Below are 23,847 nucleotides of genomic sequence, written 5' to 3'. Positions count from 1 at the left end.
GTTTTAAAGTTAGAATGGTAGGTGAATGTATGCCCGAGCAGGAGATGTTTGAATAATGTTGCAGATTTGCGACGTTTTTGACCCCGTCCCATTCATTCCTTATGGGAAATTTTTTGCAGTTTTGAATTGATATTCTGAAAAACTGAATGATAGCATACCGAGTCAGATCGAGCTGCACGTTGTGATGTATTGTTTGTTTGTTGAATGATGACTGGATTATATTAAGCAGTTTCAGCGTCCTGCAACAAGTCACCTGAACGTTAGTGACTAAAATAATAACACTCCACTCTTCTACTATCACCGACCAAAACAGTCACTCCTGCAGCTTACATGGTGCGAGGACTCACTATCTGGATTAGACTGTCTTGACTGACACAGCAGGGTGCAGGTATGCACTCCTTTGCCTTACATCTATTTGTCTGTGAGTTTATTTGTGTACCACCAGCTCTGCCTTCCCCTGTGTTCAGCCTCTATCTGTTGCTGAGCTCACCAGCACTCACTGTCAGCATTAATCTCTCTTACTCTGATCCAAACGGACTCACAATGGTCGTTCCCTGTTGTGGCACCACTCATGTCGTGTCGCTCTCCAACCCTGCATGAAGCCATCTCCAGGGGAGGAGATTACTCTACTCTAAAGGGAGACTTGGCTGAATCATGTCTTCGGGGGTATTATGTAACACTCTCTACGAGGATGGCCACGTGGCCACAGGGCTCACCTGTGTTTAGAATGACCATCTGACCCTCTCCATCCAAAGCCCCTCTGCAACACACGGACATGCTGAAAAGACCTCCAAGAGTGAATCTACATCTCCCACAGCTCTGGATGTGAGGGGGAATTGTGTCAGTGTTATGAGGAAGACGTGGGAGTCTGATGGCAGGAAATAGCACCGAGATGTGCAAACGAATGACTAATACCGGACTGGCTACAAATTACCATGTTTATGTGCTGTACTTACTTCCTATTTTCTTCCTGGTTACACAGGTGCATCAGCAAATCATACTCCCCATGTGTGGGTGAGGAGAAGTAAAGCTGGGATTGCATCTCTGTTGACACCTCCGCAGATTCAGCGTGAGGCAGGGAGAGAGAAACACACAGACGTGCAGACAGAATGAATAGATAGAGGAGGACAGAGGGAGCGAGGGAGAGGCAGAGACGGTGAGAGAAGAGTGAAAGAGACACAGAAGATATATTTGACTATGTGGGTGTGTGAAGTATCAAGGCATGCATCATAATTGTGGATCCCTCTTGGAGCAGCCGCACGTATCAGCGCAGCAGCAGGACGTTGTTGGTCGCACAAAGTGTGTTATTTTGTACTTTATAACAGCAGGAGCAGTGGGCGCCGAGAGCCACACAAGAGACATTTTCAAAGACAAAATGGAAACTGTTGTGTTTCTGCTGCCTCAAGGATTTCATCAGCTGGGATTATAAAGGGAAATACTTGCACTAGTTGAAGGGACGCAGAGTGAGAAATGATGACGCCTCTTCACTGTCAATAATCAAGATTTCAAGACAACAAATACATCTGAGGTGAGTTTGGCATTATAATAATTGAAGAGTTAGATCATCTTAATGCTGTGGTATTTGCCGTGTGCGTGTGTGTATGTGTGGGTTCTGATAATTAGAGTTTCAGACCTTGCCAGTGAGAACATTTTGGCCACAAGTATTCACTGTCTGAGGGTTAAGACTTGGGATCAGGGTAAAGATTAAAATGAGAGTCACTTTAAGGGTAGGAAATGCGTTATGTCAGCGAGGGTCCTCACAAGTGAGCACCAACAGTGTGAGTGTGTGTGCACGCGCACGCTCGTGCATTTCTCTGTGTTTTTGGGTACTGAAACTCGACTTCTCAAAAGCCCAGTATGCAATGTAGTCAGCCCACGCTGTTTCCCGTTCCCATGGAAACCATTGCCCAGTGCTATTCTGTGCTCTGAGTGTGTGTCTTTGTGTGTATCTGAAAGAGAGAGAAACATATTAATCTCGGGTATATAACAGGCTTATTGGATCTTTATATTTACTGACTCTGATATTTACTGCCTTTATCACGACACTCACCTCCCTGCCTCCCTACCCTCCAGATCTCTCTCTTCTTGTTTATCTCTCTCCTTTAACCCTTGCTCGTCTCTCCTCATCGCTAAATTTTTTCCCGTCTCTGTGTCTCTAAGATGGCCGTCAGCCCTATCATCATCTGCCTCCTGTCACTGATTGGCTATGGCTCATCCCATCCGTCGCCTCCTCCTCCTCCTCGGGGATGCAGTCAGGATGTGGACCCCCCATACAGAGTCCTGTGTGACCTGGAGGCAGTCTGGGGTGTGGTTCTGGAGGCCGTGGCCTGCAGTGGGGGCCTCAGCTCTCTGGTCCTCGCTGTGCTCCTGCTCGTCAAGATGCGCTCCATTTGTGACCCCGCCAGGCGCTCCGGCCTGGGGCCTCTCCTCCTGCTCCTGGGCACGCTCCTCGGGCTCTTCTCCATCTCTCTGGCTTTCCTGGTTGGGAAGAACCAGGCGCTCTGTGTGGTCCGCAGGGCATTCTGGGGGCCCCTCTTTGCCCTCTGCTTCTCCAGCTTGCTGGTGCAGGGAGTGAGGCTCAGGAGGCTGGTGGCGGGCAAGACGAGTCCATCGGGCAGCTCCCTGGCAGCCCTCGGTCTGGCCTTGGCCTTGGTACAGGGGATCATCTCTGCTGAATGGGTCCTGCTGACTGTAGTTAGGGAGGGTCATCCGGCCTGCGAATACCCACCTTTAGACTTTGCTCTGACGTGCAGCTACACCCTGGGGCTGCTCCTTATAGCCATGGGGCTCTCTCTGGGGGTGGTGCTGTGTGGAGGAGAGCTGGGAGGAGAGGGAGCAGGTGGGAATGAAGAAGATAGAGAAGGAGAGAGTGAAAAGCGGAGATGGAAGTGTAACGCTGTGTGGCTCTTCCTGTCCAGTCTGGCATCAGCACTGCTGTGGGTGGCCTGGTTGGGCTTTTATCTTTACGGCAGCCAGGCGCTGAGGTTAAAGAGTAAAGGGGATAGGTCAGGAGGAGGAAAGAAGGATGCAAAGGTGTTGGATGAGCCTGCGCTGGCGGTAGCTCTGGTCATTCAGGGCTGGATCCTGTTGCTGTTCCACGCTATTCCAGAGGCGCACCTGTGTCTCCGGAAACCCCCGCAGTCCAACACCCAAGACTTCTTCGACACCAGTCACACGTCCCCTCCTCCACATTTTGGAGATGAGCTGCCTGCACACTCTCACCGACCCTTCCCGGAAAACCAGGCCTTTTCTATGGAGGAGCACGGTGCAAGTAGGCTTATGTAATGTCTGTGTGTCAGTGTGCGTGTCCCTGCAAAATAATCTGCTTCAAAGGAAATGTAATGTCTAAAAACTGAGTCCAATGCTGCATTCAAATTAACAGGTCATATTTTTTTAACATGTTAGGTTGAGTACAAAATGTGTTTGCTGTTCAAGTGTTTTTTGGGACGTCATGATATCACTGTTGCCAGGCAACTGACAACAAAATTGGATGTTGCCTTGATTCCTTTCCAAAAATGGTGAATGACTTTGTGTTTTCTGCATTCGTGTAATGCTGATGAATGAAAAAGGAGTATACAACAAAAGCAACAAACTTTCAAGTAGTCCGTCATTTTTAAGTCAATATTACAAATAAAGATAGAGGATGAAAGGTGGACGTTATACACTATATTACCAAAAGTATTCGCTCACCTGCCTTTACTCATTCTATGAACTGAAGTGCCATCCCATTCCTAACTCATAGAATTCAATATGATGTCGGTCCACCTTTTGCAGCTATTACAGCTTCAACTCTTCTGGGAAGACTGTCCACAAGGTTGAGGAGAGTGTTTATAGGAATTTTTGACCATTCTTCCAAAAGCGCATTGGTGAGGTCACACACTGATGTTGGTCGAGAAGGCCTGGCTCTCAGTCTCCGCTCTAATTCATCCCAAAGGTGTTCTATCGGGTTCAGGTCAGGACTCTGTGCAGGCCAGTCAAGTTCATCCACACCAGACTCTGTCATCCACGTCTTTATGGACCTTGCTTTGTGCACTGGTGCACAGTCATGTTGGAAGAGGAAGGGGCCCGCTCCAAACTGTTCCCACAAGGTTGGGAGCATGGAATTGTCCAAAATGTTTTGGTATCCTGAAGCATTCAATGTTCCTTTCACTGGAACTAAGGGGCCAAGCCCAGCTCCTGAAAAACAACCCCATACCATAATTCCTCCTCCACCAAATTTCACAGTTGGCACAATGCAATCTGAAATGTACCGTTCTCCTGGCAACCTCCAAACCCAGACTCGTCCATCAGATTGCCAGATGGAAAAGCGTGATTCATCACTCCAGAGAACGCGTCTCCACTGCTCTAGAGGCCAGTGACGGCGTGCTTTACACCATTGCATCCGACGCCTTGCATTGCACTTGGTGATGTGTGGCTTGGCTGCAGCTGCTCGGCCATGGAAACCCATTCCATGAAGCTCTCTGCGTACTGTACTTGGGCTAATCTGAAGGTCACATGAAGTTTGTAGCTCTCTAGCAATTGACTGTGCAGAAAGTCGGCGACCTCTTTGCACTATGCGCTTCAGCATCCGCTGACCCCTCTCCGTCACTTTACGTGGCCTACCACTTCGTGGCTGAGTTGCTGTTGTTCCCAAACGCTTCCATTTTGTTATAATAGAGCTGACAGTTGACTGTGGAATATTTAGGAGCGAGGAAATTTCACGACTGGATTTGTTGCACAAGTGGCATCCTATGACAGTTCCACGCTGGAATTCACTGAGCTCCTGAGAGCGGCCCATTCTTTCACAAATGTCTTGTTTCACAGTCTGCATGCCTGAGTGCTTGAATTTATACACCTGGGGCCAGGCCAAGTGATTAGAACACCTGATTCTGATCATTTGAATGGGTGAGCGAATACTTTTGGTAATATAGTGTATGTTTGGTTGTGTTCAGCCAAATTTATGCCATTCGTAGTTTTATCTAACAATCCTCACAAATACTTGCTTCCACTGAAGAGCTTTTCACAAAGCTGCAGAGAGAAACTTTCACAGAGGGACTGAGAAAGGTTTATGTAATGTTTCATCCACTGTGACAGGTGCCCGATCTGTGTCTGTGAATCTGAAATAAAATATAAATGCATACACACAGCCAATACATTGGGGCATGAAAATTAACTATTATTTTAAAATGTATAATTCTAAAGGTGCACTATGTAGTTGTGGGCGAGAATTCTTAATCAGAGGAGAAAAATCATTTTATGCCTAAACAAACTAAATAAACAAACTCTCTTTGTTTTGATGACTGAATAAACTGAACAAAGAAACTGACCTTAAAAGGATAACACAATTTAATGCTGTTTTACTTTACGTTTATATGTGGTGGACCCTGCCACCGTTCTAGCTTCAATCAGTGCTCTGGGATCTTATTGTCCATTGAGAGCAGCTTCTTTATTCAGTTTTGGGAGAAAAAACATTTTTTTCTGAGTATGTATTATTAGGCTACCTCATTAATATTGTAAATATTAAAACTCTGAGTTTGAATTTCTTCTCCAAAACTACACCTTTAAGTCATATTAAATATAAATATGAATATAATATTAAATTTAAATACATTGATCAACTCACAATAACATTTAATTTAAGTACATCTAATTACATTACAAACATCTAATAAAAAAATATTAAATTAATGAATACATACAATTAGTACATTTGAATATATATATTTACATTTCAAGTATCAATTTCATATAAGCAATATAAATAGACAAATAGACAGATTTTGCCCTAACTAAACCTGTAGCATAAACGTTTTTTAAAACTTTATTATTATTATTATTATTATTATTAACCGAGAAGTCGTTCCACTCCACAATTTTACACAAACTTCTGTCCACAGCACTGCAGTTCAATGTCCAGTTAATCTTGCATCAATCATATTACCATAGTGCCTTGTAGGTTTGTTTACATAAAAGTGTGGCTCACTTTTAGCCACTGTGCACAATCCAAAATCAAATTAAATCCTATGAAATGCCTGATGATTACCCAACAGGCGCACAGGGAAATGTATGAGTCATTTCACTTTGATTGCTCTCTTGAAGCCAAATGCACAGATGAAGAGCTAAACCGCGGTGAGCCAGGATAAACAACGAGTGGAGGCAGTGGCAAAACGCAGTCACAGCAGACATCAGGAGAGTCGCGATATTGGTTGGACAATCTGTGGCTGACTTGAGACAGAAAACCTGTGCTGCAGATAACAGGACAACAGTCCAGCCTGTCATACAGGAAACTCACGGTGTAAGCTTCAGCAAGTCAACACAGGATTTACTTTGTTGTCAAAAGGTTAGGGTTAAGAGTGTCTTCACTTGCCCTAATGGACAGTAAACTCCCCATCTCTGTAATCTCTGCAGAAGAGCCTGTCAGTCAAGTGTTTATATATTGGATAGAAATGATGGCCAGAATTATGAAAATGAGACCCAGATTGGCATTAACTGGAATTTCTTTTAAAAAACTAGACATCTGGAGGAAGAAATAACACAAACTTCCTCATAGACGTCACAAAAGATAAAAGTAACTGGATACACAATATATAACTCACACTCCTAAGCTGGTTCTTTCCCACATGTTTAGCTTGTAAATATTTCACTGGCTATATCATAAAAGAACAATAAGTTACCACACTGCACCTCATCAGAGGCCCTGTTTATTGTATACCGCCTGCCGTCCCCTTCACTTGCTCACAGTCAGGTTGCCGAATGATGATGTCTTTAAAGACTCTAACTACAATATCAAATTTGCTCCCTATTCAATCAATGAATCCTTCATATTTACTGTCCACCATTTTACTTATGATTTACTTAATTCTATGTGTATGATTAATGCTTTCTATAGTGCCCTAAAATATTCCTCCAATGGAATAGGAAGATAGTAGCATCCACGGCATCGCTGATACATTCTGCTAACTCTTGCAATGCAATCCATTTTTTCAAGGTGAAAACTAAAGTCACGCAACTTTATAGGTGCGATGCTGCAACATGATGATGATTGAATATTGTCCAACGTATTGATTTACTGCTCCCTATAGCGTGATCTAATGAGTGTTGATTCTACAGAGTAGAAGGTTGGGATTTCGGAGACAGCCACGGGCAATTTAAAGGGTCTGCACTCCCGAACAGGTGTTTTCAATTACTCTAATTAGACATCTGCTCATACAGATGGGACAAGTGGGACAGGCTGCTAGCTCAGCAAGTGTTTTTTTCCTGTTCGAAATTCTAATTTCAACCTTTTCCTTCAAAAATCTGATTAATAGTAATTGCGATCATACAGGCTTACCACTCGTTGTTATTTAAACTTCATCCGAAATGCACCCTAGGGGTCCCAGTCGATGACTGAGGGACAGGGGCACCAGTTGTATGCAGCGAGACACCGGGGTGCATAAAGTCGTGATACATTTAAAGTGAAACAGCTGCAAACCCTCATTAAGAATAAAATGTTTGATTATGTCATTATAACTACTCCACCTCTGTAATAACATATGGGTAGGAGGGGCATATTTCCCCCCCGCCAACAGTTTTAACTTAACCCTAACCCTTAAATTTGTATACTTGAGCGCTTTACAGGTCACCAATCCCCCATGTTCTGACAATCATGATGATGTAATACACCCAGCCAACAACTGAGCACAGTCTGGAGCCACCCACACAGCCCTGAAAAGAGGTTTTATCAACTGTAATATTTGAAACAACCTGTGTGGGTTTACTATGTGTGTAAAGGACCTCCGAGTTAACCAACTGGTAGGAAAATAGTTCAACCTTGAGTTCAGTAGCACAGTCCTTGTACTGTTGCATGGCACCTGTAACTTGCGTGTGTGCTTTACCTTGTTTCGTCTGTCAGCTCTTCGAACTGGAACGTACCACAGCAGCCAAGGGAGTGTCCGTCCTGGCATCGCCTTCAGAGGTCACGTCTACCAGCCCACTGAGATGGCTCTGGTCATGAATGGTGGAACAGTAAGTACCATACTATTTCAATACTTCTACTTCATTTTACTCTTTTTTTAAATAATCACCAACAAGAGTGATAAATGTTCACTACTTGTTTGTGTCTCTCTTGTAGATGCCCACAGCCCCAGTTAACTACACTGGACGGCGATTATGGTAATGTGGGACGACGGTTGAAGAGGATACACCTGTGTAATGCTGGTGTGAGATAATAGAATATCCTGTTGCCTAACAAGAAGATATTAAGGACATCACATATCACATGGTGTGGTTTTGATGGGAGCTTCATATGTTTAATGTGTTTGTGTTTCTGCACACATGTATGAATACTATTTTTGCTTAGGTTTTCTGGGTTGCCTCTATCGGCAGACTAGACATGAAATCGCAAGAAAGGGAGGGAAAAAAGATGCAGCTTCCACATTTTAAGATATTTTGTCACAAAGCGAGGGCATTTACGGTGCATTACTTTGGTCTGCACAGATCAGCACATATAGTCTTAACTCTTATATATAAATATACTGACAAGGAGCGTCTCAGCTGCTGTGAGAAAGTCAAAATGAAAGGATAATTTCAGCGAAGTGAACATTTGCCTAAAGCAGTTCTAAACGAATGCTGTCACTTACTGATGCAATCAGTGATGTTTGCTTCTGAGACCTACACTTTCCCTCTCTTTCTGTTGGGCATCAAGCTACAACTCAGTAAAAACAGCCTCTAGGTTGTTCATGTAAATTATCTGCATACGCCCACAAAGCTTGCTTGGCCTCTGTGTTACATGCACGAAAGACCCAAAGGCCTCATAGTGTTTTTCTCTTGGTATCTCCAGTCCATTATCAGTGCTATTGGACAGTTTGGCACATTTCACTATCTGTATTGATAAATATCTTGTGTTTAAGAGAGCTTGCACACAGTTTTAGAGGATTGTGTGATGATTTATGAAGGTTAAAGATGAGTCTTCTTCTAATGGAAGGGTGTTATTTAATAAGCATATCATAAAAAGCCATTTAATACTGCCAAACCTGTGCTGCAGTATGTAGGGTTTACTGGTGGAGGTTGTAATTTTGCACTTTATCAGCGCCGATCATGTCTGGGCATTGTGATATTTGAGATTTTTGATCCTTTGAGATGCATGTAAAAGCACAGTTTAAAGGTGATGTATTTTGTCAAAATTACTGTATTTTGAGTGTTTTCTAGACTTTTGATATACGTTTTGAAGAGAAAAGCAGTGTTGAGTGTCAAGGCTCAATCTTGACACTGGAGACAGCAGTCGACAAAACAATCTTAAGTGCTCAGAAAATGGAAATTTAAACATCTGCAATTCAATGACCACTGGGCAAAACCTATCTGCGGAGGAAGACCACGTGGTATGACTAAAGGCGCTGGAACATCTACCTTAAGGGTGGAGTTTCTTTTCACTCATGTTTTCTAATTTTACTTTGGATTCAATCAGGCTTTTGATTGTTATCTACATTTCGTTTGCGGTGTATAGCAACATGTCATAGAGCTCTGCAGGGATGACGTATTTTTGTAGGCTAACCTGGAAGTTAGCATAGTTCTGATTCCCTCGACAAAAAAAAAACAATGGGATTTGTGAAAATAATTTTTGGATTATTTTTTAGTTTACAATAATAACACATTTTGTTCACCAAAACAATCTTTACAAATCTCCAGCATTTTTATCATTTTATGAAGCATAAATGGAATCAACATGGGTAAAAACCTAATGGCAGGCTATAAACAAACTACACTAGGGTCGCATGACTGCAATGATGCTGTCACTAAGCTTCCTACTATACTACTAAACACACTTCACCACATATTGATCAATCTCTGGGTTGGAAAGTTAGAGCTTGAATCCTTTATAACTAAAGTTAACCTATAAAGGCCGACTATTGAGTAGATGAGTCTCTGTGTTTGGCAAGATTAAGTTTTATGTCCCAGACAAGTTCTGTACTCTCATTTAGCCACTTGTTAGCACATGTAATCTCTTTATTATTCACAAGTTGGGTATTTACTGAAATATTTTCCGTTGTAGAATGAACATATCTTCAGCTTATTTCAACCAGACCTTTTTTCAAGCATCTAACTGCAAACCCATTAAAAAACCCCATTGACTTCCAGACGAGGGAACCAGATGTTCAAGAACTTATTTCCAGGTTTTGGGACTAATTCCTACAGCACTCTATACTCTGGCATGTAGGAGACCTTTAAATTTTTAATTAGAATAAATAGAGACAAAGCAATCAGTCATTCATCACTGTGAATTTAACTTGAACAGATTTAAAGGCATGTATACAGTTTATATCAGTGGCACCGCAAAGTTTGACAAAATCCAGACAGATTTCTTGTTGGCAGCCACTGTTCAAATGCACTGGCAATTGAACTCAGGCAAAACGACTAAAAAAAAATCCCCTCATATTTAGACTGGAGGGTTGCAGTTTCCATCTCCTGAGCATCACTGAATTCAGTGCAGGATGATTTTTCCAGTTCAAAAACAAATCAAAGAACAGTCGCCATGTTCATGTTGTGACCATGTACTCTTGCTATAAGACTAAACTAAATAACCAAGTTGTCAACAACTTTGCTTTTGTGTACACTGGTGTGCTCTGATATTGTACAATGAAAATATTATCAAAGGATTTTTATGTATTAACCCTATATAACTGAGTTTATTCTTGTAAATAATCCAAATGTGAAAACCCAATGGTATTATTTTCCTTCAGAGATGCTCTTATGATGACAGCACCGTCACTGTTTTATGGCAGCGTAACATGAATGTCTGTAATGTGATTTGCACAAAGTGGCTAATACATCAGTGCACATTTTCTGTTATTTACTGTCTGGTCATTGAACTGTTTATTTCAGCCTCCTGCATTGTACACTCATGGATCCACTTTACTTTAGGCATCAGTCACTTCACAGTGATGCAGCTGTACAGACGGATACTACTCTGAACAGTGAACATATAGTAGTGGCATGCACAATGACAGAGACAGCTAAATGCACTGCAACTTAAGAAGATACCAGCTGATAGAGGAAAGATTTTCGTCTTTTTAAAAAATGCCGAAAATAATTTAAATGCAAGCAAATTATGAAACATTAAAAAAAATCAGAGTGCATACATGAAGGTATCTCCAAAAACATAGGGGGCAGCAAATCACCAGAGTAACTTACATGACTATAGCTGGCAGTTGTCAGCTAATTAGCACAAGGCTTAGTTAGCCATGGACCTAGAGTTTGTTTTAAACAGGACCTCGCATCATGGAGGGAGTCACCATAGCCTAGCTCAACTGGGTTTAGCAGACTGGACACTGAACTGGGACTGAACACAGTCTCCAAGACCGCCAAACGTCAGTATGTGTGAAGGTGTTTCACAGTTACTCCTAACAGGACATTGACGCTGGGACGAAAAGAAAAGCCAGTGGGGACAAGAGAAGTGTGTATGAGGCTGTTAAGCTCGTCTTAGTTTGTAAAAGAGAGAAAGCATTGTATTTTTCTATTTGTTAAGGAAAATATGTGCAAGAGCATTTCTGGGCATTTTGTCAGTTATAAAGTGTTATTAAAAGACAGGACAGGCCGGGGCTAGTTTGTTAGCATGCTTCTGTATACGACTCTGTAACACAGCACAAAGACATTTTTGACATATTGCCATAACTGTTTCTTAACTCTCTGTCAATAATAATGTGAGTTCAGTTCTTCAGTGTTTTAAACTAAAACTCTGACCATATCTTACAAATTGCTCCTCTTAAAGGTTATCCAAGCTTGTGTTATAGACTGGGTCTAGAAGAATATTAAATTTGAGAGGTGTATCTAAAAACATTTTGCAAAGCAATTTTGAGTACTGCTCTTATCAAACACAGCATAGAATGTGTTCCTGGGTTGGTTTATTTCATAAATTTCACCACTCATGAAATACCTGTATCATTTCTACTAAATGAAATGGGTTTTGCCTGCTTTAAGAGCAAAGCGAAGACATCCATGATATCTACTTTTCTGTGTGATATGTTGAATCGTGAGCCAGATCACATCACGGCTCCATCCATCAAAAATAGCAATGGAGCAGAAGTTCTAATATCCCTCACTGCATGTGGGAGTTTTTCCAGAGTAAACTGTGCTATAATAAAGTCAGGGCAAACCAAAATACTTGGGATTTTAGAGACTGCAGAAGAAAGCTGGGACTGCAGATGGCTCCTGTTAGCTCTTGTTAGATGCTGGGGCTGTAGGTGGCTTCTTAAAACTGCAGGTGAAAGCTTACACAAATAACTGGCATGGGCTATGGTTGGATTCTGGGGTTGTAGGTAGTTGTAAAATGTAGTAGGCAGAAGCAGGGGTACCAGCTGCCCCTTGGAGGCCAAAATCTGGGGATGTAGCTGGCATAGAAGTGTTAGATGGCATTAAAATTAGAAGTGGCAGGTGGAGGTTGAGGTCACAGCTGGCTTGTGAAAGCCTCAGATGAACTCTAGGTTGGTAATGACTCTTTGATTCCTGAGGCTGAAGGCAGAGGCCGGGTCTTTGACTGATTCTCTAGGTATTCAGACAAAGGTGAAGGGCAGCGCATGCTTAAAAGTAACTCAATTAAAACAAATTTGTGTTCGTGTTCAGACTTGAAGGCAGAGAAGAAGCCTGTCAATCATATGGGGAGGTGCAAGATACAAGAGATGTTGATTTAGAGATAATGGTGCATACTTACTTGCTGTCTCTACTTAGAAGAAGTGCCAGGAGTCCCTGTCAGACACAGCTGAAAAATGTTGTTTAATTGGTTGGAACTTGGTGGCTCCCACCATAAGTTGTTTATAAATTTACAACTGTGTATCTTGTCGTTAAAGGAAACAATGGGCCCATACAAACAATCAACTAAGCTAGCTTCACCTTAGTGTTAGTTGGTTCATTATGACTGAAATGAAAACATTAGCATTCATGAGTAACTATGTTATTTAATTCAATAGAAAGCTGTTGAGCAGTTTTAATGAAACCAACACAAACAAAACACGAAAAGATAAAAAGACTAACATGACCACCACATCTGTCAAACTTCAGTTTGGACGGTTGACTCCGAATGAACTCAGAGTCACGAACGTGTTGACAAGCTCGCGCTCGTTGCTACGGACGCCTCGCTCTTCGCTAACAAGAACGACGGAAACTACTTCCGGGTCAAGAAACGCAGCCGCGTACCCACGTGAATTGTCAGAGGCCACAAAGTAAGTAAACCGTTCACCCTCCTCATATTTTTGTATGACACTGTGCAGTTGTGATAAACTAGTCTCCTTCGTCCGGCTCAGTGTTGAGGTTGGTTATTCAACATTCTGACCAATACGTGCCGTTTAACGTTAGCTGCTGCTAGCTAGCTAGCTAGCATGGTTTACCGAGCGTGTGCTACAAATAAACTCACTCAGCTCACTCTGCCCGAAAAGTGTTGTCCTCGTCGCGTTATCGCTCATTCAGTTGGCAAAACTTTACATGTACTCATTCAAGCAGAGGTTCCTAATTAGCTCACGTGTGAATACTGTGCTTGTTTCATGTTTCAGACGGACTCCGATGAGGACGTGATCTTTGTTGCTGAAAAGTGTGTGGCTAAATCCCACGAGATCGCCTTTGATCAGGTAGTCATTTTTTGGGGGGCGGGTAAGTCTGATTTCGAACCAATGCCAAGTAATAAAAGGCCAAAGCTTAAAGCCTGTGATGGACTACATACAGTCTAATAAATAAATCTTACTCATTTCTCAGCCATGCCATGTTTCTGGTTTAATGAATGTTGTTCTTCTCAGTTTCATTAACATAATTAATTTAGATAACAAGTCAGTGGGCTAAATGTATTGTTCGAATGTGTGTATATATATATATATATATAGATATATATATATATATATATATATATATATATATATATATATATATATATATTAGCATTTCGCTTAATTTAAATGAAATGGCTCAAGGTGATGAATATGTGCACACAACAGCACAGCAATGGCAAAACAAATGGAAGGCTTACACGTGTTTTAAGACAACGGAACATTTTTTTGACGAGTGTACTAGATGAAATACAAATGTGTGGGTACAATGTAGGAGAGGGAAACTGAAACGAATCCCTGTGTAGCAATCCAGTTGATGCCAGAATCAATCTTTAAAGGGTGTACAGAGTATTGGTAGTATCAGTATTTTAGGACCAATCCACCCACCCCCCACCAGAGACTGCAGGTAGAGGATCAGAGCCTGCTAAAAAATAAATTTTGTAACACAAACCCAAACATGAGTGAATCATGTGTAGACAAATTCTGCTTTGTCTTTGCAGGTGAAGCGACTGGCCCTGCAAAGAGACATTGATGAGCAGTCCCAGCCCATCCAACCAACCAAACCCTTGGTTAGTGTTTGTAGTCACACACAAAACACTCAGGCTACGTGCCTGGTTTTGCAGTTTGATTTATTATTAAAATATAATGTTTGCAGTAATTGTATTTCTCTCACCAGACAAGCCAGACAACTTTTGCTTTGGAGAGGCCAGTGGAAAAGGTGAAAATGAAGATGGAGGAGGAGAAGAGCAAGGAGGGTTTTGTAAAGAAGCAGAAGAAACCCAAGAAAGAACAAGCCTCGCTGCCTAAAACTGAAAACTGTAACTTCAATGATGGAAGCCTTGAAGAGGTGAAAAAAGAAAAGAAGAAGGCTAAAAAAGTTGATGCAGCGGTTACAGATCTAGAAGAGGAGTCTTTGGGTGGAGGTGATGAAAGGGAATTGAAGAAGAAAAAGAAGAAGAGGAAAATTGAAACTGAATCTTTGAACAACGCCAATGGTTTTGAAGTCAAGAATGAAAATGATGGAGAAGTTAGCAAAAAGAAGAAGAAGAAGAAGCTGCTGGCAGATGGTGGGAACCAAGTGGAAAGTTCAGTAAATGAAGAAGTGGAAAAGAAACAGAGGAAGGAGAAGAAATTAAAAAATGTGTCTGTACAAACCATATCAGGAAATGTAAAGACAGAGAAAGAGGAGGAAGAAGAGAGCGGCGGACTGGATAAACTGCCAAAGAAAGCCAAGAAAGTAAAAAACAATGCATTATTTGTAAGCACAGAGAAAACTGAAGAGGAACCCAGAGAAAAGAAGAAGAAGAAGAAAAAGAAAGCCATCCACGAGGAGACTGCTGAAGCTGTGGATGAAATAATCGTGACAAAAAAGAAAAAAAAAGCCAAAACAAACGTGACTGAGAGCCAACTGAAGTCAGAAACACCAGGGGGAGAGGTTAAAGAGGTAAAAAAGAAAAAGAAAAAAGGTGCAAATGAAGTGGAGAGTGAGACTGTTCCCATAGAAGAAGATAAGACAGAGCTTAGGATGAAAGGAAAAAAACACAAGAGTAGAAAAGCTGCTGCGGAGGTCGGCGAGGTTGAGGAGATGGAGCCAAACAAGAAGAAAAGGAAAAAGGGAAACTCAAAAGGAGACGGGGAAGTGCAACATTCCCTCATATGTGAAGAAATTGAGGAGCAGATTAGGGAAAACCTTGTCATCGTAGCTGAGGATACGACAAGGAAGACAAAGAAGAAGAAGATCTCCATTAAGGTGGAAGCGCAGGTGGAAGATGTGAGTTTAGAAACTGGTGCAAAGAAGAAGAAGAAGATGAAGAAAAAGGTTAAAGAAGAGGTGGAAGACCAGCATGTGAGTGTGAATTGTCAGAGGTGTTTGGCACTGTGCTGAGATGTTTGGGTTTTTTTTTTTTTTTTTTTTGCATGTGGGTGAACCTTATATGCGTTTCAGGAGTCAGCCCAAGTGGACGTGGTGTTCCTGTCAGAGAAATCTGGAAACAAAGATGAGGTCAACATCAATCAGGTAAACACGGCTCCCATTACGAGTCCATCGCTAAGTTAAGTGTTAAATGAGAACATTGATTCTGCTTTCATGTCTGTACAGTACAAATGAAGCTGCAGCGATTCGACTGTTAGCTTAGCACAAAGAGGGATAACAGGGATTCAGCTAGCCTGGTTCCGTCCAAACAGACAAAAACAAATGGATCAAATCGCTCAAATCAATCAAATCAAATCAAGCAACTTAGTCACTAAGTGACATCACTGGAGGCAATTTATCAGATTACATGCAGCTTCCTCTGGAGCGCAAAAGGCTTTATAATACTTTTATCTCACATGCAGTAGTACTCCTGTACGACCTGTAACACTCTTACATGTGTAAAATTGTAATGAATGCTGAATGAAGTGTGTTTTGGTTTGTCTCAGGAGAGAAGACAGGCTTTACAGATGGAGGTTGACCAGGCATCTCAACCTCAAAGACCAGCCAGACCTACGGTCAGTTAAGTTCTTTTCTTATAAAGAAAATAAAATCATAAAATTTCTCATTGGCTTTCTTTCATTACAGTGTGAATGAATTGTACTTTGACAAAACAGGGACAGACAGATTTTTTTTTTTAAAAAGTAGAGAAATAATTGATGCTGCAGGGGCATCAGGGATGCTCATTTTAGTCACTGTAGTAGATACTGGATCCTATGTTTCCCACAAGGTTCCTCACCTTTCACACTGTACTTAATGCCAGCCTCCTATTATCAATTCATAGTCTATGAGCTCAAAGTTTTCTTAAAATCCGCCCCCAGACATGTTTAAAGATGTAAAGATAGATTACATAAAACAGAGACAGTGTTTTACATCTGTGCCTCTTTAATGGCTTTTTTTGTGACAAATGTACTTTATTGAAAGTCGCTCTGGACAAAAGCATCTGCTAAATGCCCTGAATGTAAATGTTTTTTAAATGAGCACAGAGAAACTTTCCACTTTGATTGGTCAGTCCACTTCTCACAAATGACCAATAAAAAAGCGATTAATGTAATGTAAATTGCTCCAAATTGTCACATAGAGCCCCTTAAGTATGAAAAAGTAACCCTGATGATGCAGCTGTTTTCACAGACTGAGTAATCTGAACTTTATGTTTAGAAGGTGTACTTTTTCAGTTTCTAATATTCGTTAATTTGCACTTCAGGGTTTGGGCCAGTGGAGCACCGCCCAGTTCAACAACTCTGACCAGCAGCAAAAGTTCCTCCGACTGATGGGAGGCTTCAAAAAGGGTTTCCAGCCAGCTGCAGGAAGAACAGGAAGCACAAACATGGCACTGGGGAAGGATGCACAGCAGCAGTTGCAGCAAGGACTCCTGGGAGAATTTGAACGCGCTCAGTCACGCAGGCTGGACTTCAATAACAGGGGCGCAGGACTCGGGTTTTCTGCACCATCCAATAAGAAGTTCTCCATTGATGTCCATGCATGTCGATCAGTTCGCTTTGATGATTGATCAAAGTGTGTGTGTGTGTGTGTGTGTGTGTGTGTGTGTGTGTGTGTGTGTGTGTGTGTGTGTGCGCGCATGAGTACTCTTTGAGAGATGTGTGTGTGGATGTACAAAGGTTGTATCTTTTATGTGTAGTTTTAACTGTAGAGTCCCACACTTAATTTTTTTTGCTTAGGTTCATTGGAATGACCACACCTCACAACAGACCGCCATTATTACTTTTACATAAATGTAAGATATTGAACATGCAAAACAAAATGCCATTTGCACATATTGTATATGGAAGAACATTCTGCTTGAGGAGCTGGACTGTTTTTATGAAAAACATTGTAAGTGAACATCAGTCAGATAAACATGTTTTCAGTCCCACTGTTTATAGGTGAGCCAAGATGTCCATGTTGCATTGAGATGTAATAAATCCAGTGTGAACGCGACAAGTGCATTCAAGGGGATTGTTTTCTAATTTTAGTTTTTTCTGTTAGTTGTTTCAGACAAATAATTTTTGATTCTGTTCATTGCTTTCATTTTCTCATAATGGACCATATTCCCACGGCAGCCATTTTTCTCTGACATCACGCTCCAGGTGGTACTGCTGACAATTGTGATTTGAGTCAAAAAGTGATTTCCTGGCAGTTAAACCTACACAAGGGGAGAGACATCGATAGTTTGATAGTCATTTATTCCAGTCTTGCACATGAATGACATCTGTTGCAAAATAAAAAAAAAAATTAAAAAAAAAAGAATGAAGTACAGTTCACTTCAAAGAAAATGGGAACATTTCTGCTTGTTGGCTCATAATCCTTTAGCTTCGACAATGTGCTAGAAAACAACTATAAAAGAAACGTTCGACTGTCACACGTACTTCAATATTCTGTGCATAGTAGCATCGTGTCGTAACTCAGATTGAACATTAGGCTCACAATCACATTTGCTGTGTGGACAACATTTGTCCATCTGTTTCCTTGAAACTTACTAAAAGTTGTAAAGGAGTGAGGAAAAAATGAGCCTGAGGAGAATAAAATGTCTTTCAGCTAAGTTGATGGTTTTGTCACTTTCACTGACAAGGTATAAAAACAAAAAAAATGAGCCCATCATCTGACATCATGCATAAGACTTTTCAAAGTACAGTATATCCCCTTTATTTCAGACCAAATACAGCTGATCTTTGAATGCTCTCTGGATACAAAATACAGAGTTCATTTTTGTCTCTACACGACTTGGAATCTGGGCCTTGTCTTAACCAAGTCCCACATTTATGCACCCAGCAACATGACTCAACTGCATCATCCTTCAAGCGACCTGATGATAACAGTTAGTAGCCAAACTAAAAAATCCTGCCCCTGGGAAAAATGACCTTCTTCCTGCAGTGCTGATGCTTCTCAACATAATGGTCACTTACAAAGTTTGGCAGCGGCAATGTAACATGAATGAACTGAATCAGACAGTTGTAATTAGGCAATTTAAAGGCATCTTTAAAAATAACCTAGATTCCTGGTACACGCTCTGAAAATAGTCTTTACAACAGTTGCTACATTGTTTAGAGTAAGTCCTGACAATTGTGCAGTTTGGTCTGACGCTGATTCCGTGTTTTCAAGCCAGCACAATCAAATGATGACGGTATGTGCAGAGAGAAAGCCATTTTAAAAAACACTTAGGATAGACTCTCAGGAAACATCTGAAAACAGAGCTGGGAGGCTACTTGATGACAAGGAGGGAAGGGAAGCTGTGTGTTCCTTGTGGAAGAAAGAAGTTTCAGTGCTCTCATGCCTGCAGATACTCCGGCTGCACTCGCGCCACTTTGCGGAACTCTTTTGAGTGTGTCCGCGGGCACTGCATCTCACACCAGCTGATGGGAACCATCTGGGCACCTGATTCACAAAAGGAAAACCATATCAAACATCTAAAAAAACCCACGAGTCTACTGTGGAAACTCTTTTCTCTCCTATCATCACGATGGTTACACTTGCTCCATCTTGTGTTCAAACAGGATACTTATCAGTCTATGCACTGTGGTGCAGCACAGTGAATCTTCCTGTTTTGTGATGTTTAAGGCTGTTCGAATGTCTTTTATTTATTTCTATTGAGATTTTCAAATGACCACCATAAAACATAAAATATAAAAGTCTTCAAACTTAATCCAAATAAAGGATTAAGTAAGTGACATTTCCTTAGCCTTGCTGGTTTGGGACTTTTTATTTTACAAGTTAAAATATACAATAATGAAAACAGGAGCAGACATGCATAATAAAAACAGTCAGCCATAATGTTCCAAAAGCATATAATATTTTTGTTGTTTAATAACTGAGTGATTTAAGTTGACATCAGTATTAGGAAACAACTGTTATAGAGAGCCTAGTGATTTAGAACATTTCTGTTTGTGAACAGAGGGTAATATAATGAAATGAAAATCAGAGATTTAAGAGTGCCATCATCTGGATTGTCTGTATTTTTAAAATGATATTCCTGGGCCTCAACCCTTTGTAACCCTGTGTTTGTCATTACAACGCTATGATGTCTGGATAATTCCCTCAGGCAAAGAAAAGAGGCCATAAAAGCCCCAAATCTCTGTAAGGGAGCCCTCATGCACTTGATGATTTGACAGTGGGCCAGCCCCAAACCCTTACAGACTTCCAAGTCTCTGAGTCTGTGAGTGTGGACATCAGGATTGGGCCTTTTTATGTATTAAACTATGAAGGTTCAAACTGTTTTGTACAGCAGAATTAGTAGTTTTACATAATCAAGAAAGAAAACGCCTCGTTTCGTGGAGAGTTACCTGATTCACTGTGTGCCACCACCACCCCCAGTTCATTCTCTGCTGTGGTCAACAGGTAGTTCGACTGCACATCACCAAGTGAGATCTGACATCACAGGTCAAGTGTAAACAAACACTTCAGAAGTGAACAGTGTACATTCACAACACACAAGTGGCACTGTATTTTCAATTCACTCATAGTAAACGTCCAAAGGGAGAGGTCATTGGCGAAAATGTGCATTTGTCAGACACACTTTAAAAAGGAGCACTATGTCGTTTTGGAGAAGGTGATGTTGTTCACCTAGTCCAGTCATTCTTAGTTTACTAGTTTCAGAGGAAAAAAAACAAAAAAGATGGCGGCAAACTCATGAGCTCAATAGTTTTCATGGCCAATAAATTGTTTGCATCTGACTCTTGAAAAACATATGTATGTACCTGGGACAGTGGCCCAATTTGTTTTTGAACAATTTTACCATCAATTCCTATCTTCCCATCACAGTTTGAATTTAGCTAAAAACTTATCATGAATGACAGCTGTGCATACAATGTGCATGATGTGAATACATAGCAGGCTGACAATAGTATTACAGGCAACACTTAATCCAAATTACATTTCAGTTTAAGAATTTTAAACCGAAACTCTGTACTATCTTGATAGCATTATGTTTCCAAAAAACAAAACACGTCTCGGGCTCCTACGCATACCAGAATAGGGTACATTAGTTTGAGAACAGTGGGTCTGAACCACAGGTACAGGTCAAGGATACCACTTTTGCCAAGACAATGTCTCCAGGTCTGAAGCTTTTGTACGTCTCCACCTGTAACAGTAAAAACAAAAGCCTGACACTTAGCATGATATCTATGACTAACAACTGACAACAGCTGATGATGATCTGATTGAAAGAGTCAAACACACCTTATCTTTCTCAGTTGCACGCACATCTTCTTTTCTGTACAATCACAGGGAGTGAGCTCAATTTTTGGAATGATGCAGAGAAATGTGACGTAAAACACTGTTTCACCATGGAGAGAGTTTTCTTAGGATTACCTGATCGTCCCTCTGAAGCGGTCCTTCAATGGTGTGGAGCCTACATAAAGGATGTGGACTTTGGCGAATCTGGGGTTGATGCTGGTCACCTGTCCAAATGAAAAACATTTTTGGCATTGTGGGTAATGTAGGATGCAGGTTTTGAAAAGGAAGAAGAATGAGTGGACTGAAAAGGTGATATTTCTGGTTGTGCTGTATCAATTTTTTTTTATCATTTGTAACAGACTAACAGTGTCATTGGAGTGCAGTGCAGACCAGTGGACTTCTCTTCAAAACCTGGTGCCTACATTACCCACAATGCCACTCAGCTACTGAGGGACATTGTTGGAGGGTATTTATCAGATTACATGCAGCTTCTTCTGAAGCCACAAAAGACTTTAGACTACTTTCTTCACATATACAGTAGTACTCTCCAAGACATTTAAACACACTTTTATTTGTAAAGCTGCAGGCGTTACCCTTTAATCTGATCATACAATCACAGAAATACAGTATCTGATTCAACTGCATACCTTACAGGTGACGATTGCTCCTACATCTGGTAGCAGCTGCGTTTCTGTTTCCCTGACAACTGAGATCACTGGTAACTAGAAAGAGACAAAAATCCCACCCGCATGTGCACACACACACACGCAAAACCAGTTAAAAACAGCCTGAAGAAAAGACCTGTCAACACAAAATATGGTGCATATTTAATCACAGACGCTGCACAAACCTACTGCAGTTCAGTGACATTGGGAACATTGCGCAACACCTCTGCTCTGGCACGCCTACATGTCCGATTGTTTCTGCAGCTTTCCCCACCTCCCGTCTACCCACCACACTCCTCACCTCCTCTCCCTCGTTTTTCCTGAGCACGTAGCCTGCTAGTGAGGAGTATATGTAGCCGTGCCGCAGGTATACTCCTGTGCCAGGAATACAGTCTTCTACACTGCACAGCTTGTCACCTGGGGACAAAGGAGGGGAAAAGACAGGTAGAGGTAGTGTTTGAAAGATTTGCATACTATATGTCAGTGTTTTTTGTAGCAGAGGCGGACTGTCTCTGCAAACCTGAAAACAATAACACACTTTGTGAGGTAAAATATCAACATTTAAGGTATAAGGCAATGCACCATACATTTATCAAAAGGTGCACTATGTAGTTTTTGAGAAATTTTAATCTGAAGAGGAAGACTTCATTTTTTTATCTTTATTTTTATGACTGAATAAAGAAAGTCACCTTAAAGGGCAGTGCAGTTTAATACTGTTTTACTTTGTTTATATTTGGCGGACCCTGCCACCATTCTAGCTCCAAACAGTGTTCTGAGAACACCTTGTTTATTCAGTCAAGGGAAAAGATCAATATTTTGAGTTTGCTTTATTATTATTGTTAATATTACAATTCTGAGTTTAAATTTCTTCTAAAAAGCAACATAGAGGCCCTTTAGGACTGTGGGTTTTAATAAAGCTGTCATCTGTTGACAGCACCGACTGGGTGGATTACCATAACTGGATAACAACTGTCTCTGTACACGTTCCCACACTTTCCACAACAACTTTATACAGTCATAAGATTGGTTTAATTTTAATCCTTGGACATGAAGAACGAAGGTGAAACTCGCACACAACCAAACACAGTCCTGCACAGAGAATATGACTGGGTTCACAAAGAACTGTCTTGATTGGGGGGGGGTCAATTATACATCTAAAATCCCTTGTCTGGTTTCTTTGAGCTATTCAACCTCAAAATAACAACCAGACTGGAAACATCCAGTGATATAATGTCAAGAACTGGAGTTTCCATGAAACTGTAACACATCTAAAAGTTCACTATCACTGCTCAGACAACTGCAATGCGTTATATTTGGTTGACATGTCCGACTACCATTAATAAAGAAAAGTGATGATTCTCATGGGTGAGTCAAAACAAGTGAGAGAAGGAATGCTGCTGTCTTGCCTGAGGCGATGGGCAGGGCAGGAGATGAAACCTGCCATGGAAAGGAAAAGTCAACAGCTCACAGCCCTTCATTACTACGCTAAAATACCGTAAAATAATGGGATATGATACCCCTGTACACACCCACGCAGTCTTATTTTCACCTGATACAACTAGCAACACACATACTAGTGACTGCATATGACGCTAACCACGTTGTAGGCGCAAAGCCCCTAACGCATGGCAGCTGGGAATAATTAACGGGGTTTTTACAGCGACAGACTGCGGTGAAAGTAAGTTTTCTAGCAACACAACGACGTCTACATAAGCCAGCATGAGCGCCGAAGGAAAAAACTGTTCAAACTAATGTCTAGCTCCATACAAAGTAGTAGAAACTAAACATTTACGCGACTCACCTGGAACACACAGCTTCATGGGCGACATGTTTTCGAGAAGAGAAGAGCGTCAGCCGATTGGCCGTGACGAAACGCTCGGGTCTATTCCGATTGGTCGGTCTCACTCTGAGAGGAAGTAGAACAAGGACAGTCCGGTCCGCCATGTTTGTTGGGGGTTATGGACGGATATGGAGTCCCATAAAAAGAATGAATAAGTCTGTTAAAGATTAGGAAAATAAATGTGGAAATATTAAGATGAACAAATGAAAAAATAAATAAGTAATGTTGAATATATGAGAAAATATACATAAACAAAATAATGTATAAATGTCAATATAAAAAGAAAATAATAATTCAGATAATTTTCACTTGGGTAGGCTGAAGGCTAGCATGACTAATGTGGCAGCCTAGCCAGCTTAAGTAGGCATAGATAAATATAGATTTTCAAATATCCAAATATTTACAGAAATAAATCAACTAATGTGAAAATAAATTAAAGTT

At 41.2% G+C, this 23,847-nt stretch overlaps 3 protein-coding genes across 5 annotated transcripts; 2 read left to right on the top strand and 1 right to left on the bottom strand.

The window, feature by feature from the left end:
* The first annotated feature begins 391 nt into the window (after positions 1 to 391).
* gprc5bb (G protein-coupled receptor, class C, group 5, member Bb) lies at positions 392 to 10,803 on the top strand. The gene is made up of 4 exons (XM_037104965.1): positions 392 to 1,528; positions 2,161 to 3,271; positions 7,871 to 7,983; positions 8,090 to 10,803. The coding sequence occupies exons 2-4, from the start codon at positions 2,161 to 2,163 to the stop codon at positions 8,132 to 8,134; spliced, it is 1,269 nt and encodes a 422-aa protein (XP_036960860.1). The 5' UTR covers positions 392 to 1,528; the 3' UTR covers positions 8,135 to 10,803.
* A 2,228-nt stretch (positions 10,804 to 13,031) lies between these two features.
* Positions 13,032 to 17,670, top strand: knop1 (lysine-rich nucleolar protein 1). Of its 3 annotated transcripts, none has more exons than XM_037101568.1 (7): positions 13,032 to 13,169; positions 13,497 to 13,571; positions 14,264 to 14,332; positions 14,440 to 15,609; positions 15,709 to 15,780; positions 16,182 to 16,250; positions 16,937 to 17,670. In XM_037101568.1, exons 4-7 carry the CDS (start codon positions 14,488 to 14,490, stop codon positions 17,240 to 17,242), a joined length of 1,569 nt encoding a protein of 522 aa, XP_036957463.1. In that variant the 5' UTR covers positions 13,032 to 13,169; positions 13,497 to 13,571; positions 14,264 to 14,332; positions 14,440 to 14,487; the 3' UTR covers positions 17,243 to 17,670. The 3 variants fall into 3 exon arrangements, with proteins under 3 accessions (XP_036957463.1, XP_036957471.1, XP_036957456.1); XM_037101576.1 differs by having other exon boundaries at positions 13,497 to 13,593; XM_037101561.1 differs by having other exon boundaries at positions 13,166 to 13,257.
* Positions 17,671 to 17,898: 228 nt separating this feature from the next.
* exosc1 (exosome component 1) lies at positions 17,899 to 23,519 on the bottom strand. Its single transcript, XM_037101588.1, has 8 exons — positions 23,368 to 23,519; positions 21,868 to 21,983; positions 21,549 to 21,623; positions 21,037 to 21,125; positions 20,905 to 20,938; positions 20,756 to 20,806; positions 20,010 to 20,094; positions 17,899 to 19,104 (listed from the first exon to the last, which is right to left on the bottom strand). Exons 1-8 carry the CDS (start codon positions 23,393 to 23,395, stop codon positions 18,998 to 19,000), a joined length of 585 nt encoding a protein of 194 aa, XP_036957483.1. The 5' UTR covers positions 23,396 to 23,519; the 3' UTR covers positions 17,899 to 18,997.
* Positions 23,520 to 23,847: the final 328 nt, after the last annotated feature.

The sequence above is a fragment of the Acanthopagrus latus genome, chromosome 1 (assembly GCF_904848185.1).
Source record: "Acanthopagrus latus isolate v.2019 chromosome 1, fAcaLat1.1, whole genome shotgun sequence".
Classification (NCBI taxonomy): Eukaryota; Metazoa; Chordata; class Actinopteri; order Spariformes; family Sparidae; genus Acanthopagrus; species Acanthopagrus latus.
Note: the sequence above shows the minus strand (reverse complement) of the source record. Positions and strands in the feature narration are given on the sequence as shown.

What these genes read in the sequence shown, in the direction of transcription:
- gprc5bb (XM_037104965.1), top strand. Translation starts at nt 2,161, where the DNA reads ATGGCCGTCAGCCCTATCATCATCTGCCTCCTGTCACTGATTGGCTAT. An exon ending in TATGGAGGAGCACGGTGCAA is followed by an intron (nt 3,272 to 7,870) that starts GTAGGCTTATGT and finishes TTCGTCTGTCAG; the next exon opens with CTCTTCGAACTGGAACGTAC. An exon ending in TGGTCATGAATGGTGGAACA is followed by an intron (nt 7,984 to 8,089) that starts GTAAGTACCATA and finishes TCTCTCTTGTAG; the next exon opens with ATGCCCACAGCCCCAGTTAA.
- knop1 (XM_037101561.1), top strand. Translation starts at nt 13,204, where the DNA reads ATGACACTGTGCAGTTGTGATAAACTAGTCTCCTTCGTCCGGCTCAGT. An exon ending in ACGAGATCGCCTTTGATCAG is followed by an intron (nt 13,572 to 14,263) that starts GTAGTCATTTTT and finishes TTGTCTTTGCAG; the next exon opens with GTGAAGCGACTGGCCCTGCA. An exon ending in AAAGACCAGCCAGACCTACG is followed by an intron (nt 16,251 to 16,936) that starts GTCAGTTAAGTT and finishes TTTGCACTTCAG; the next exon opens with GGTTTGGGCCAGTGGAGCAC.
- exosc1 (XM_037101588.1), bottom strand. Translation starts at nt 23,395, where the DNA reads ATGTCGCCCATGAAGCTGTGTGTTCCAG. An exon ending in GAGCAATCGTCACCTGTAAG is followed by an intron (nt 21,126 to 21,548) that starts GTATGCAGTTGA and finishes TCATTTGGACAG; the next exon opens with GTGACCAGCATCAACCCCAG. An exon ending in CGCTTCAGAGGGACGATCAG is followed by an intron (nt 20,939 to 21,036) that starts GTAATCCTAAGA and finishes GTGATTGTACAG; the next exon opens with AAAAGAAGATGTGCGTGCAA.